The sequence below is a fragment of the Cryptomeria japonica genome, chromosome 11, assembly GCF_030272615.1.
Source record: "Cryptomeria japonica chromosome 11, Sugi_1.0, whole genome shotgun sequence".
NCBI lineage: Eukaryota > Viridiplantae > Streptophyta > Pinopsida > Cupressales > Cupressaceae > Cryptomeria > Cryptomeria japonica.
The window spans coordinates 51,259,912-51,275,977 of NC_081415.1; the positions used below are offsets into that span (position 1 = coordinate 51,259,912).

Genomic DNA, 16,066 nt, shown 5'->3' on the forward strand with positions numbered 1-16,066 from the left:
TAGAAAAAACCATGACTTACATCCCCACCATAATGTAAAAATGCTCAAGGACAAATAAATGCTCTTGTAAACGAAAAGCTGATTTAGCAATCAAAATACTAATTAAAACAAAATATACAAAATCCCAAACACATCTCTCCCATTAATTGAGAGTAAATTTGTAAAATACTATTAAAACAATCAAAGAACTGCTGGCAACCATCAACGTTAATTGAAAGTAAATTTGCAAAATACCAATTTTTAAGTAAGTTTATGCCAATCAAATCAAACAAAAGAACTGCTCGTTTCTCTCTCCAGTTTTGTAAACAAATGAATACAAGAAGACTAAAAGGGCGCCCCCTTCTCCCACCAAAATAAAATATTAAAAATAGAAATTCCTTCTCTTCCCTCGCCCGCCCACTTCACATTTGTCTGAACTCAATTACTATAGACATTCAAACCCCCATGCAAACCTAAATGCTATTACTACTGAATGCAATGTGGGTGCGCGCCTCTTAATAACCGAACTGGATTCCGAGGGCGCCCAAATGTTCGAATGAAGATTTGTTTAAAGAGGAATTTAAATCTGTAAGTTTAATCGATACCCACATGTTCAATTTGATCTGAGCTTTGTTTTCATTATATACTCTGTTCACTCTCATCCATTTACCTTTTAAATTCCAAGGAAGTCTAAATGCTTCAAAGGAGGTTTTTGCCAAAAAGGCAACGAAATATATAAGTTCGATCAATACCCACGCGCTCAATTTCATCTGAATTTAGTCTTAATTGTATGTTCTGTTTATTCATTCATCAATTTGCGTTTTTGAATTCCAAGGACCCAAATCCTTAAAAAGGAGGCATTCTGCAACAGGCAATAAAATCTGTGAGTTTAATTAGCAATCATATGCTCAATTTTATCTACATTTAGTTTTAACTTTTAACTAAACAATCTGTTTATTCGCTGAATTTTTTACCTATTAAATCCCAAGGACAGCCCAAGTGTTTTGAAGAAGATTTCTTTAGAATTTATCAACGTCTGCAAGTTTAATTAATGCTCACATATTCAAATCCATTTGCTCTTAGTTACCATGGAATCTGTTTATTCACATATTCATCTTTTAAATTCCAAGGGCATTTATATATGTTAAAAACGGATTCTTACTATATGCAACGACGTCTGTATGTCAAATAAATATCTACATGCTCAATTTTATCTACATTTTGTTTTAGTACCCATTTAATCCTTTTATTAATTTATATAGTTACTCATTTATTATTTATTGCAATAGAAATAAACATGTGTAATCATAAGAAATATCCACATTTTCAGTTTTGTGTACTCTCAGTTATAACCATTCACCTTCCCTGCCTGTCTGGCTATCTGAAAGTATGCATGATAAAGTCTTAGTCAATCAATAAAAATGAAAGAGTCACATGCAGAATCAAACATTTCAGTTATGATTATGAAGTCAATCAACGGGTTTATCCAAGTCCAAATCACAATGGGACAGCGGGTGTGTTCAGACATTCTCAGTCAAGTTTCTGAAGTTGTGATATGTCACATGTCATATCCTATTCAAGATTTTCTAAGTGTTTTCGTGTACACATTGGATACTTTTCTTACCATTTGTTTGTACTCAAATTAAATTTATATTAGACTATTCTATTCTAATTGGTAAAGTTACACCTCTAATTATCTTACGATTCTTTTTTTTTTGATTGGTAATTGCTTTTGACTGGAGCTTTGAACCAGTGGGGCCACAATGGGGGACCCCATCCTTGAGTACATCATATCTGATTTCAAGGCATTAACACCTCTTTGTCTTCACTCTACGCTCTTTTTTCCTCACCCTCTTCGTCCTTTCTATCCTCCTCCACCCTCTTCGACCTCCTTTCTATCCTCCACTCCACTCCTTGGCCTCCTCTCTACTCCTTCACCCTTTTCTCCTCATCTCTCCTCCGCTTATCTCTCCTCAACTCCTTACTTATCTCTCCTCCTTATCTCTTCTTACCTCCTCCTTATCTCTCCTCTCCTTATCACTCCTTTCCTCCTTATCTCTTCTCTCTTTATCTCTCCTTATCTCTCCTTATCTCTCTCCTAGCCTCCTTATCACTGCACCCTCCTTATCTCTCCTTCATCCTCTGTTCTCCTCGAGTCTTTCTCCCTTTGGCTCCTCTATCGGTCTTTATTCCTTTGTCTCCTCCATACACGCTGTTACTTGTCGCACCCTCACATCCTCTCCTCTTTGATGTGTGGGTTTGTTCTCCAACACGGGGGCTTGTTTCTTGTCGAGCATTGCTGTCATCGTCAATCCAAAACACCTCGGGCCACCTTCCTCTGCCTACCTCCTCTGTGGGTTTGTCGCGTTGTGTACTTGTCGGTCAAGGAACCAATGTTCGACCCAACACATCAATGTGTTGGGATTTGAACACAAGAAGTGGTATAAGTGCCACCTTGCAACTTACTGTTGCATTGCGGGTTCATCCCCCAACCATCTTACAATTCCTGTGAAAGGAATTTGTGATTTTAGGGTAAAAATCTAGGGCATTTACAAAAGGGGATATTATAGGCTCTTTACCACAACAGTGGGATTAGATGGGGGTGTAGGGAGTTTCATTCTTTGAGATTCTCTTTGTTAAAGGATGACTTGCTCTATGGCTTGATGCTTCATCTACTATCTCCTGCTCATTAATGTATGTTATTGTTTGCTCTAATGGTAAGAGGATTATCGGGCTTTCTTGAGCAAGCTTTGATGCCCATCCCAAAGATGCCACACAAATGTGCTTTCACTTGACTATGTGAACTTTAATGTCTTACATCACACTTCTTGTGAATCGAAATATACTCGCCACCACCTAGAATTGGTTGTATCATATTCACTTACTTTCAAAGAGGAGTGTTTGGATTTTTTTTGAATTTAAGTTGAGTTGAGGAGCTAGAACTAGCTGCCAATGGAAGTCCTATGGCAACGAGTTTTATTTTTTTTATAAACAAAAATGAAAAGTGAGAAAATGAATAAATAAAGTAAATTTTTTTTTCTATAATTTTCTTGGTAGTGATAGACACTTGCAAATGCTCAGAAATAGCCATGCAATCAATTTGAAATTGTCAATGATCACTCTTCAACTTCGTTTGTTGAATGATAAATTAGAATGAGAGTTCAGTCTTTTGGAAATTTTGCTATCAAAATGAGCTAAACTAAGTTTGTTTTGGTGTTTAAAATGTTTTAGTTGGCATTTTTAGGGTAAGGAATTTGTTTTAGGGTCTCCTAGTCAAAGTTAAAGGTAAAAAATTAATTTATTAAAAAAAGCCCCTAGAAATGATGGGTTTGCTGCAACTTTATAGTTGACACCACTTGTCCAAATTGTTCAGAATTAAGGTGTCTCAACCTTGACAATTTCTAAGTTATTTATTTATTATTATTTTGCATTTTTTGGTAAATATTTGATACTTACATTATTAAATATTTGTGCTTCATTAAAAGGGGCGTGAGATTTTGAGTTGGCACTTTTACCATATTTCGATGTCTTGAAAAATAAGTTATTAGTTGTCAAAAGATGCCTATTTAGTGGTCTAACATGGAAAGCCTATTTTTAAGGATGTTATGATAGATTCTATGACAATTGTAAGGGCTAAAAATAGGAGAGATCATTTTGGACATGAGAATAGTGTTGGATGCATTACGTATGATGATTATGACACGTGCAAGAGACTCTTTGCATAAGTTACTGATAGTATATGACGCATGTAAGAGCGTCTCCTATTTTCTAGGGATTTTATGACAGATTCTATGACAACTATAAGGGCTAAAAATAGGATAGATCATTTTGGACATGAGAATCATGTTGGATGGATTATTTATGATGATTATGACACGCGTAGGAGAATCTAAGCATAAGTTATTGATAGTCTACGATGCACGTAAGAGCATCTCCTATTTTCTAGGGATTTTATTTCAACGTGTAAGAGGGTGAAAGAATCATGTAAGAAACTATGTATAGCATGTAAGGTCATATGGATTTGTATCATAGCATTTTGGAACCTTGTTTTGACCTATGATAATGTTTTATGGTGGTATACTAGGCCTCCACGAGTCTATATATTGAGGGCTTGAGATGGAGACATTATCAAAAGTTTTACAGGTACATAGATGTTGTTAGATTGGATGCAAGATTGAAAGAAATTGAATGTATTGCAATCTTGTTGTAGACAATACAAAGTTATTCTCTTTTATAGCGTAGTTTTTTACTTGAAAGGGTTTTCTCCACATAAATCTTTATCTTGTTGATGGATCATAGAGTGTGATCCGAAACGTTGATACAAAAATCTTGTACACAATCAAATCTAGAAACAATTGTCTATCTATATTATGGATTGTTGAAATCTCTATCATTGATAAATCTTGTGCTATGTGTATGGCTCTTGAGTGGTACCAATTTGTTTGTTACTTCATATCATTTTAAATTTTCCATTGATATTTTACAGCATAATTTTTAGATTTGCAAGTTTATTTCAAATTTCCATATTGTAGCCATTTCCTTCATTTCTAATTCAAATCTCACACCTTGTAGATTGGGTTCTATCTAAATTTGAATCCAGTTGGAAATCTAGGTCGACAACATCTAAAGACTCATTTGAAATGCCATTTCCAAATTTTCTTTTGGCTTCCTGTTTGTAGCAGGTTTTTCTTGAGGAGTGGCCACAAATAGGCTGCTCACTACCACAATAGTGGGATTAGATGGGGATGTTGGTGGTTTCATTTCTTGAGATTTTCTCCATTAAAGGATGATTTGCTCTATGGTGTGTTGCTTCATTTGCCCTCTCTTGCATGTTAATGTATGTTATCATTTGCTCCAGTGGCACAGGATTACCAGGCTTTCCTAGCCAAACTTTGATACCCATCCTAGGAATCCCACACAAAAGGGTTTTGACTTGACTATATGTTTGAATATCTCACATTCCATCCCTTGAAATCCAAATATACTTCCTACCACCTGGAACCAGTTGTATCATATCAACTTACTTTCAAAGAGGAGAGTTTAGATCTGTTTTGCAATTAAGTTGAGTTGTGGAGCTAGAAGAAGCTGCCATTGTAAGTCTTGCAGCAACAAGTTGTATTTATTAATAAACAATACATTGAAAACAAATAAATGCAATAAAACTTTCGAAAGGCTAAACCATTTATTACGTTAAGCATTTATAGAAACTAAGAAAAATGACAGGAAAACAAATTGAAAGCAAAGCAAAGAGTTTGTAAGACAAATGAAAAATGAGAAAAAATAAATAAATAAAATTTACTTAAAAAAAATATCTGCTTCTATGATCTTCTTGGCAGCGAACAAACACTTGCAAATGCATAGGAACATCTATGCAATCAATTCGGAACCATCAATGGTCAATCTTCAACTTTGTTCATTGAATGATAAATTAGAATGTAAGTTCAGCCTTTTGGAATGGTTTTTGTTTTTTGCTATTAAAATGAGCTAAAATAAGTTTGTTTTGGTGTTTAAAATTCTTAGCTGGCATGTTTAGGGTTAGGAGTTTGTTTTAGGGACTCCTAGTAAAAAAATAAATTAAAAAGACAAGAAAAACAGCCCATAGAAATGATGGGTTTGCTGTAGGTTTGTAGTTGAAATCCCGGATTCTCCATGTGTTCTCTCAGGACGAACGCGTCCTCCAAATCCCACACCTTGCAGATCCGGTAACATAGAATGGATGAGAAATGACCAGTGCTTTGAGTTGTACTTTGAAGTTCAAATAGTATCATAAAGCCTAACTAAAAGGAAGTTGAAGTGGCATATAGAAGATAATTTGATCTGACTTGTGCTGGCTTGGCAGGTCATCAATGCATTCATGGTAGTATTGAACATATTATTTACTTAAAACAATGGCATATGCATATATAAACTTCAAGTATAAAGAAAATGTTTCCAATCCTGCAAACAAGTTCAAAGGGAGGGAAATGCTTGAAGAAAAGTAACAATGTCATAAAAATTTAAAATTGATAGTGCATTCATATAAAAGTGGTGGGAAGTGGATGACCAAGATGAGTTGAGAGGTTCCTTTGGGAAGGTCAAAATGACTTAGTTTATACGTTTTCAAGTATTTTGGAAATCTGATGGATATTTTACAGTATACTTTAGTGAATAATGATGTTTCAATCAAGCAGATTCTTTTAGAGGTAAAAATGTCACTTTGAATCAAGTGATTTTGTGAAATATATATATATAAACTTCAAGTATAAAGAAAATGTTTTCAATCTTGCAAACAAGTTCAAAGGAAGGGAAATGCTTGAAGAGAAGTAATGACATGCCATAAAATTGATAGTTCATACATAAGAAAGTGGTGGGAAGTGGACGATCGGGATGAGTTGAGAGGTCACTTTGGGAAGGTCAAAATGGCTTGGTATATACATTTTCAAGTCTTTTGGAAAGCTGATGGATATTTTACAGTACACTTTAGTGAATGATGATGTTTCAATCAGCAGATTCTTTTAGAGGTAAAAATGTTACTTTGAGCTAAGTGATTTTGTCAAATGTATATAAACTTCTAGTTAAAGAAAATGTTTTCAATCTTGCAAACAAGTTCAAAGGAAGGGAAATGCTTGAAGAGAAGTAATGACATGTCATAAACTTGATAGCGCATTCATACAGAAGTGGATGAGTTGAGAGGTCATTTCGGGAAGGTCAAAATGGCTTGGTATATCATTTCAAGTCTTTTGGAAAGCTGATGGATATTTATCAGTGCACTTTGGTGAATGATAATGTTTTGATCAAGCAAATTCTTTTAGAGGCAAAAATGTCACTTTGAATTGAGTGATTTTGTCAGATTGTTACCTAGGGGGTAGCAGTCTTAAACTAAAGGGTTAAAAGAGAAATTATTTTAGAATGTAGAAAAGAATGGTGTGTGGTAGATGATTTTAAAGGGAAGTGTGGTGACTATGGAATTAAATTTGCAATTTGAAGATAAAAAAATGAAGATTAGTGGCTTTATAGTGTTGTTGGCTAATGTGGAAGTAAATCTGTGTAGATTTTCCGGTGTGGTTGATTTTGCATGTGATGAGTGTGATAGAGAGTATGATGTATAAATTTTTCTTAACACCTTTATAAAATAATGAAGTGAGCACTGAATGGGTATAAAGTGTCTCCCTAAGAACTCCTACAACCATTATCATGAAAAGCATTGTATCTACATGTTGTGACTGTTTCACAACATCGCCCCATCAAAATGGGGACCCCCCTTTTTTTTCTGGTCTTGCTATCTCTTCTTCTTGCTTCGTCTTGCTTGTCGGGTGATTTGAGTGAGTCCGTGATGGCCTAGGTTAGGAAAATTAGGGTTTCCTTTGAGGAGCCTGTGTGATAACCCCTACGGTATCACCTGATGTAAATTTATTAAATAATATTAATATACTAAAGAGGAAATAAATCATTAAATATTGTTAATTAAATAAGGTTAATATGAACAAATGATTAAAATGTTAATGTATTTGATATATAAAATAATAAAGAAAAGTATTATTAAATAAATGATTAAAATGTTAATGTATTTAATATATGAAATAATAAAGAAAAGTATTATTAAGTAAATGATTAAAATGTTAATGTATATATAAAATAGTAAGAAAAGTATTATTAAATAAAAATATTAATACAACGCTACGAACTACGCATATTACAAAGGGGGCCATCACGATTACCCACCCCCCCCCCCCCCCCCCCGCACGAAGTGGTGCGACAGTAGTCGCAGCCTGGCTGCGACCACCATCACATCCGTTCGCGCGAAAGGGACCCGTGGAGGGATGCAACCCTTCCCCTCCATTGGGTATAAAGGAAGAGCCTCAGCGCGAGGAATGGAGGGGACGGGAAAAGGAAAACAGGGGAACTGCAATTGCATCAACAGAGCCAGTAATAGGGGATTGGCATTGGTGCTACAGGTACGTATTTGTGTGTGGAAGTGTGTGCCACACACACACATATAGATATAATAGTATTCTTTTGGTAGATCTGTCTCCAATCTCGTTCTGTAGAATTATATTATTATGATGTTGTATATTATAGAAGTATAGCATGATTATAATGTTGTATGTATGCAGTATATTCATATGTATGTAGCATTAATAATGGGAATGAAGAAATATATAAATGTAGGCTTAACTTATGGATTAAAAAAATGATAATGAATTGTAGAATATTATATGAATAACGTGGCTATATGATGGAGGCTATTGGGAGGAAATTCCCTTAGCCTAATTCAGGGATTATGATAATTCCTGGTAGGCAGTATATATTGAATGTCTATATGCATATATGTTATGGCTTGGTTGACAAAGTTCATCCAAGAAGAGACGGATCTGGCCAGTCCTCTCTGGTAGACTTGGATGATGAGATGCATCATCCAAGGCAAAGAATTAATCATATATGATGGTCTTCCTTGGTATGGCTTGGGTGTAAGAAATTACATCCAAGACAAGAATCGAATTAACCTTCGATTTTCTGGTATGGCTTGGGTGTAAGAAATTACATCCAAGAGAGGAATCAAATTAACCTTCGATTTCCTGGTATGGCCAAGAAGGCGAGCTTCACAGCCGCCTAAGGACATGTCTCAGTACTGCACTCGTATCCTTTTATTAAATAAGAATTGAGATTAGTGTTAATTAAGTAATTGAAGTTTAATTGCAAATTAGATTATATATATATATATATATATTTGTTCTAATAATCTGTTTTGCAGGATAGTGATCTCTAACTAGTAGGGACATTATAGTGGTATCAGAGCATAATCCTGCCAACCTGTGGAAAGGAGTCTTAGTTTATGATCACATATTAGAGAAAGAAAGGCACAAAAGCAATGGCCGATCAATTAGCCAAACAACTTCAGACTTTCGTGGAACAAACCAATGAGAAATTCGAAAGAATGAGCCAACTTATCCTCCAAAGTACAAACAACAACAATAGAGATATTCCAAACCCTAGAAGAGAGACACACTCTAATCACGTCGATAACGAACGATCTCCTCAAAGTTCTAGACAAACAATTCCCAAATTTCTTCTTGGAGAAGAACATGTGGGAGATGAAGAGGAACAAGCCACACTTGGGGTGGAAGAAACTGCTCAAATTTATGCTAGATTAGAGCCAGAAGTTTCGAGGGTGGTTTCCTTCAGGGACTTCTGTGAGTCCAAGACTAATGAAGGTAGAAGGAGAAAGCCTATGGGTAAAGACCTCAAAGCTAAAGTCAACAAAATGTCCCTACCATGCTTTGATGGGTCAGGGAAGGATATCGCCCAAGCTTGGGTCCAAAAACTAGATACATACCTTTCATACAGCCCCATGACCGAAGGAGATGCTATAAAATTTGCCATACTCCATTAAACTGGAGCAGCCCATAATTGGTGGCATAATGGTCTCATTACCCTAGGACACAAAAATATCTCCACCTATAATGAGTTTACCCAAAAGCTCATCAACCGGTTTGACCAGAAAGACTCCGAATGGTACTTCCAAGAGTTAACACACCTTAAGCAATCAGGAACCATTGAAGACTATATAGACCAATTCCAAAACCTATCAGTAATGGTCCCGACCTATCCCAGAGAAGGCTTACTTACATGTTTTTAGAAGGCTTGAAAGACTATGAAAATTTTTGTAAACCCTTGGAACCACATAATTTAGTAGAGGCCATTAAGAAAACTAGGATGGTCGAATTTAGTGCTCCCAAGAACACCTCAACCAAAACACCGCATAGGAATGAGGGACCCCAGAGGGACCGCTGGGAGAGACCCTGCCGCTTTTGCAAGAAACCTTGGAGTTTGAATCACCAATGTAAGGAGAGAGAGGAACTCATGGAGAAAGGGTTATGTTTCAAATGCAAGGCCGCATGACTTCATTAGCAAACGCTTAGCAGCAAAGAGAAGGTTAAAAACTCAAGAGTTTGGAGGGTTTGAAGTGATCATGGGCAACAAAGTCATAGACAGGTGCACTAAAATTATACCTCAATTAGAAGTCACCCTAGGGGGGCATACAATTAAGAGGAACTTCTTTGTGGTGAACCTAGAGAATGACATCATTTTGGGGATGCCATGGATAAACTCATTGGGACGGTTCACCATGGATAGTCCAAATCGGGAGATATGCTTCCAACATGAAGGGAGAGAGATAACATTAAAAGGAATTCTCGATGGCTCTCCAAAGATAGTATCATGTAATAAAATGGAGAAAATCCTTAGGCATGATCAAGGAGAGTGGGTCGCCCAATGTATGGTCTTGGATAAATCTCCGACCGAAGGTCAAATCGTTCATAGTGATATACAACCGATCCTTAGGAGACACAAAAAAGTCTTCGAAGACATTCCCCCGGGCTTACCCCCAAAAAGGGGATTTGAACGCTCCATTGAATTAGAAGGAGCAAAACCGGTAATTACCAATCCTTACTGCCACCCCCACAAATTTAAAGAGGAGATTGAAAAAACCATAAAAAAATTATTAGAAATGGGACACATCCAACCAAGCAGCAACCCCTTTGCTTCATCAGTGGTATTGGTCAAGAAAAAAGACGGGACGATGAGAATGTGCATAGATTACCGGGCCCTGAATAAAAAGACTATAAAAAACAGATACCCTATTCCGAGAATTGACGAACTAATGGATGAACTACACAGAGCAAGATATTTCTCTCAAATTGATCTAAGGTCAGGATACCATCAAATTAGAATGAGGGAAGAGGATATTCCCAAAACAACATTCAGATGTCACTATGGACATTTCGAGTTTTTGGTTCTAGCATTTGGTCTCACTAACGCCTCGACCACCTTTCAGTCATGCATGAATCATACATTCAGGCAGCAGTTGAGGAAATTTCTTCTAATATTCTTTGATGATATACTTATTTATAGCAAGACATGGGAAGAACATCTCCGACACATTGAGGAGGTATTAAATATTCTTGAGTCTGAATCCTTATATGCTAAAGTCTCCAAGTGCAAATTTGGGATGAAAGAAATCATCTACCTAGGACACAAAATTAGTGAGGTGGGAGTAAGTGTGGATTAGGAAAAAATCAGGGCCATCAAGGAATGGCCCACCCCTAGAACCTTAACACAATTAAGGGGATTTGTGGGACTATGCAGCTACTATAGACGTTTTGTAAAAGGTTTTTCCAAGATAGCAACATCCCTCACTGACCTAACTAAGAAAGGAGCCTTCACATGGAATGACCAAGCCCAGCAGGCTTTTGAACAACTTAAAATAACCATGAGCTCATGTCCGGTATTGGCCATTCTTGACTTCTCTATACCTTTTGAACTGCAATGTGATGCATCCGGGGAGGGAATTGGGGCAGTCCTCATGCAAAAGAAACACCCCCTGGCTTTTGAGAGCCGTAAACTTATCGAAGCAGAAAGACGCTACTCTATTTATGACAAAGAAATGCTAGCCATAATGCACGCCTTGGCCAAATTTCGCCAACACCTCGTCTGTGGGAAGTTTGGTGTGAAAACCGATCATAATAGTCTACGCTTCTTCTTGAGCCAAAAGGATCTTAACGATAGGCAACAAAAATGGGTGAGCAAAATACAAGCCTACGACTTTGATATAGAATATGTAAAAGGAGTGAATAACAGGGCAGCAGATGCATTATCCCGAAGAGCCCACCTCAATACCCTTACTAGCATCTCAAAGGACTAGAAGGAAGAAATCCTTAATGAATATGACCAAGATCCACAAGCAAAGGAAATCTTGGAGGGAAACCTTCCCAATGAAGATTTTAAAGTTAGGGGAGATCTCATCTTGTACAAGGGAAGGGTATACTTGACCCCTCAGACCAAATTCAAAAACAAAATCCTAAAAGAATTCCATGATAACCCCCTAGCAGGACATCAAGGATACTATAAAACTTATAAACACATTAGGGAAAAGTATGCATGGAAAGACCAAAAAAGAGATGTCCAAAAATATGTACAAGAGTGCCTAACTTGTCAACGCAATAAAACCGAACTCACCCACCCAACTGGATTGCTTCAACCATTACCTATTCCCAATCAAAAGTGGGAGAGCATTTCTATGGATTTCATAACAAGGTTGTCAAGGACACAAGGAAAGGATAGCATTTTTGTGGTGGTAGACAGACTCACGAAGTATGCCCATTTCCTTGCAGTCTCCACAGAATACAAAGCCTACCAAATAGCCGATCTATTCTCCAAGGAAATTTTCAGACTCCATGGACTCCCTCTAAATATTGTCAGCGACAGAGATAGCAAGTTTATTAGCCAATTTTGGCAGGAACTCTTCAGAATGGCAGGAACAGTCTTGACCCCTAGTACTAGCTACAATCCTCAAACTAATGGGCAAATTGAAATAGTGAACAAGTGGATAGAGGGCTACCTAAGGAATTATGTTATAGGGCAACAGACAGCCTGGGTCAAGTGGTTACACTAGGAGAATATTGTTACAACACGACACACCACATGTCAATAGGAATGATCCCTTTCCAAGCCTTGTACGACTATGAGGCCACAAGCTTTGGAGAGCTAATAACCCAAGAAAGTAAAGTACCAAGAGCACAAGATTTTGTTCAACAGAGTAGGGATATCATGAAGACCTTGAAAGAGAATTTACAACAAGCCCAGAATCAACAAAAGATCTATGCAGACACGAAGCGTACGGAAAGGATGTTCGAGGCCGGAGATCTGGTGTTTTTAAGGCTACAACCATATAAACAATCTTCCCTCAAGAAGAATGGGGCTGAAAAATTGAAACCCCGGTTCTATGGACCCTACAAGGTAATTAGAAGGATTGGGGAAGTAGCTTATGAAATAGAACTTCCCAAAGACAGTAAAATACATAATGTGTTCCATGTCTCCCGACTCAAAAAGGTTCTCGGGCAACACTTGGCTCCATGCAGTGAACTACCTCCCCTAGATGATGAAGGGAAACTCACCTTGTACCCTGAGATCATTCTAGATACACGGAAAAAGGAGCTTAGGAACCAGACCATTACCGAATACCTGATTAAATGGAGGAATCTCCCAAATGAGGATGCTACTTGGGAAAAAGAGGAAGATCTAAATATGCTTGAGGACAAGCAAAATTGAGACAGAGGGACTGTGATAACCCCTACGGTATCACCTGATGTAAATTTATTAAATAATATTAATATACTAAAGAGGAAATAAATCATTAAATATTGTTAATTAAATAAGGTTAATATGAATAGATGATTAAAATGTTAATGTATTTGATATATAAAATAATAAAGAAAAGTATTATTAAATAAATAATTAAAATGTTAATGTATTTAATATATAAAATAATAAAGAAAAGTATTATTAAGTAAATGATTAAAATGTTAATGTATATATAAAATAGTAAGAAAAGTATTATTAAATAAAAATATTAATACAACGCTACGAACTACGCATATTACAAAGGGGGTCATCACGATTACCCCCCCGCATGAAGTGGTGCGACGGTAGTCGCAGCCTGAGCTGCGACCACCGTCACATCCCTTCGCGCGGAAGGGACCCGTGGAGAGATGCAACCCTTCCCCTCCACGGGGTATAAAGGAAGAACCTCAGCGCAAGGAATGGAGGGCACGGGAAAAAGAAAACAGGGGAATTGCAGTTGCGTCAGCAGAGCCGGTAATAGGGGATTGGCATTGGTGCTATAGGTACGTATTTGTGTGTGGAAGTGTGTGCCACACACACATATAGATATAATAGTATTCTTTTGGTAGATCTGTCTCCAATCTCGTTCTACAGAATTATATTATTATGATATTGTATATTATAGAAGTATAGCATGATTATAATGTTGTATGTATGCAGTATATTCATATGTATGTAGCATTAATAATGGGAATGAAGAAATATATAAATGTAGGCTTAACTTAGGGATTAAAAAAATGATAATGAATTGTAGAATATTATATGAATAATGTGGCTATATGATGGAGGCTATTGGGAGGAAATTCCCTTAGCCTAATTCAGGGATTATGATAATTCCTGGTAGGCAGTATATACTGAATATATATATATATATATATGTTATGGCTTGGTCGACAAAGTTCATCCAAGAAGAGACGGATCTGGCCGGTCCTCTCTGGTAGACTTGGATGATGAGATGCATCATCCAAGGCAAAGAATTAATCATATATGATGGTCTTCCTTGGTATGGCTTGGGTGTAAGAAATTACATCCAAGACAGGAATCGAATTAACCTTCGATTTCCTGGTAATTCGATTTCCTAGTATGGCTTGGAACCAAGATGGGTTCCAAGAAGGCGAGCTTCACAGCCGCCTAAGGACATGTCCCAGTATTGCATTCGTATCCTTTTATTAAATAAGAATTGAGATTAGTGTTAATTAAGTAATTGAAGTTTAATTGCAAATTAGATTAGTTATATATATATATATATATATATATATATATATATATAAACTAGTAGGGACATTACAGCTTGCCTCAGAGCTCTCCTTTAGGATTGTCTTTTTGGGTTCAAGATTTGATTTGAGTTTGAGAGTAAGGAGTCATCTTGCCATGCCAAGAGTCTAGATGTAAGTCCTAGGGTGGCCTTGCCTTTGGGACATGTGAGATTGAATCGAAATGAGTTAGGAATGGGTATCTAGGAATGAGAGTTGTTAGAACAAGTGTCGTCAAGAGCCTCCTTAAGGGTTTTGAGTTGGTTAGGTTGATGGATGATGGAGCAAAGATCAAGTGCGACCATGAAGAATGAAGGTAAATGAGGGCAATTTGATCAAATTTTGCTCCTGACCCTTTCAAAGGTATAGGAGCGAATCCTCTGGAGCCCTCTCTATTGTCTTTAAATCAAGCCAAAATCTTGCTTCAAGCCCTTAACTAAGGTAAAATTGATTGAAACATGCATGTGGAGATGAACTTGAATGAACATTGATCATCAACAAAGAGGAATTTGGGTGCAAAGATCAAATTCGCTCCTGACCCTTCCAAAGGTACAAGAGCGAATTCCTTGAAGAAGAAGAATTATTGCCTTCACTTGTATAGGGGACTTCATCTTAGAGCCTAGTTTGATGCAAATTCCATTCATTTCCCTTTGAGGAGAAAGGCACATGAGACTTGAGCGTGTAAAATTGGAGAAATTTGGAGACCCTGAGCTAAATTATCAAATTTCGCTCCTGACCCTTCCAAGGGTACATGAGCGAATTCTCTTTAGGCTCCCTTTGCCCCCCTATTTGGATTGAAGACTTCACTTTAAGGCTTTGTTTGATTCGAATTTCACTCATTATCCCTTTGAGGAGCAAGGTCATGAGGTTTAGACGTGAAGATTTGAAGAAAGAGATGAGAATTTGAGCTAGAGCATCAAATTCGCTCCTGACCCTTCCAAAGGTACAAAAGCGAATTCTTCTTAGGCTCTCTTTGTGCTTCTAATTTGGATGGAAATCTCACTTTAGAGTGTTGATTGGAGAGGAATCAAATTGAACTTACCTTTGGGGACGAATTGAAACAAGCTTGAACTTAGAAATTTGGAGAAGAAGTTAAGAATTTGAGCACAAACATAAAATTCGCTCATGTCCCTTCCAAGGGTACAAGAGCGAATTTTCTTAAAAACACCTTCTTGCTCCTTACTTGGATCCAAACTCACGCCTTCAGGGTTTGATTGAAAGAAAGTTGAGTTATGCATGCCTTTAAAAGAGAATTCAAACCAAGTTGAATGATGAAGTATGGAGAATTTGAGCAACATTGTCAATTTCGCTCCTGACCCTTCCAAAGGTACATGAGCGAATTTTTACTAGACCTCCTCTTTTCCTTCTCATTTGGATCAAATTCATGCTTTTAGGCCTTGAGTGAAGGGGACATGATTCTTTTATGCCTTTGAAGTACATTGAAATGAAGTTGAATGGCAAAAGGTTAAGGATTTGAGCTATCAAGCTAAATTCGCACCTGACCCTTCCAAAGGTACAGGAGCGAATTTTCCTAAGGGTCACTCTCTAAGGTATAGGAGCGAACCTCTTGGAAAAACTCCCTATCTTACCTAATGCACTAAGAAGATCTTGTTTTAAGCTAATGAAGACGAATTGACTTGATCAAGATGAGAGAGGAATTAAGAAATCAAGTCTAA

General features: G+C 37.0%; 1 protein-coding gene across 6 annotated transcripts in view; it reads left to right on the forward strand.

Moving 5' to 3' along the window:
• The first annotated feature begins 313 nt into the window (after window positions 1–313).
• The window catches only part of LOC131051375 (transcription factor E2FB), a 78,792-nt gene continuing 63,039 nt past the window's right edge, over window positions 314–16,066 (forward strand). For 2 of the 6 annotated variants that reach the window (XM_057985864.2, XM_057985865.2), the window contains exon 1: window positions 315–567. In XM_057985864.2, coding sequence (XP_057841847.2) covers window positions 473–567 — 95 coding nt within the window. In that variant the 5' untranslated portion in view covers window positions 315–472. Of the gene's footprint in view, window positions 568–840; window positions 863–4,063; window positions 4,123–16,066 lie in introns of those variants that run through there. The other 4 variants (XM_057985867.2, XM_057985866.2, XM_057985869.2 and 1 more) reach the window with 4 other exon arrangements.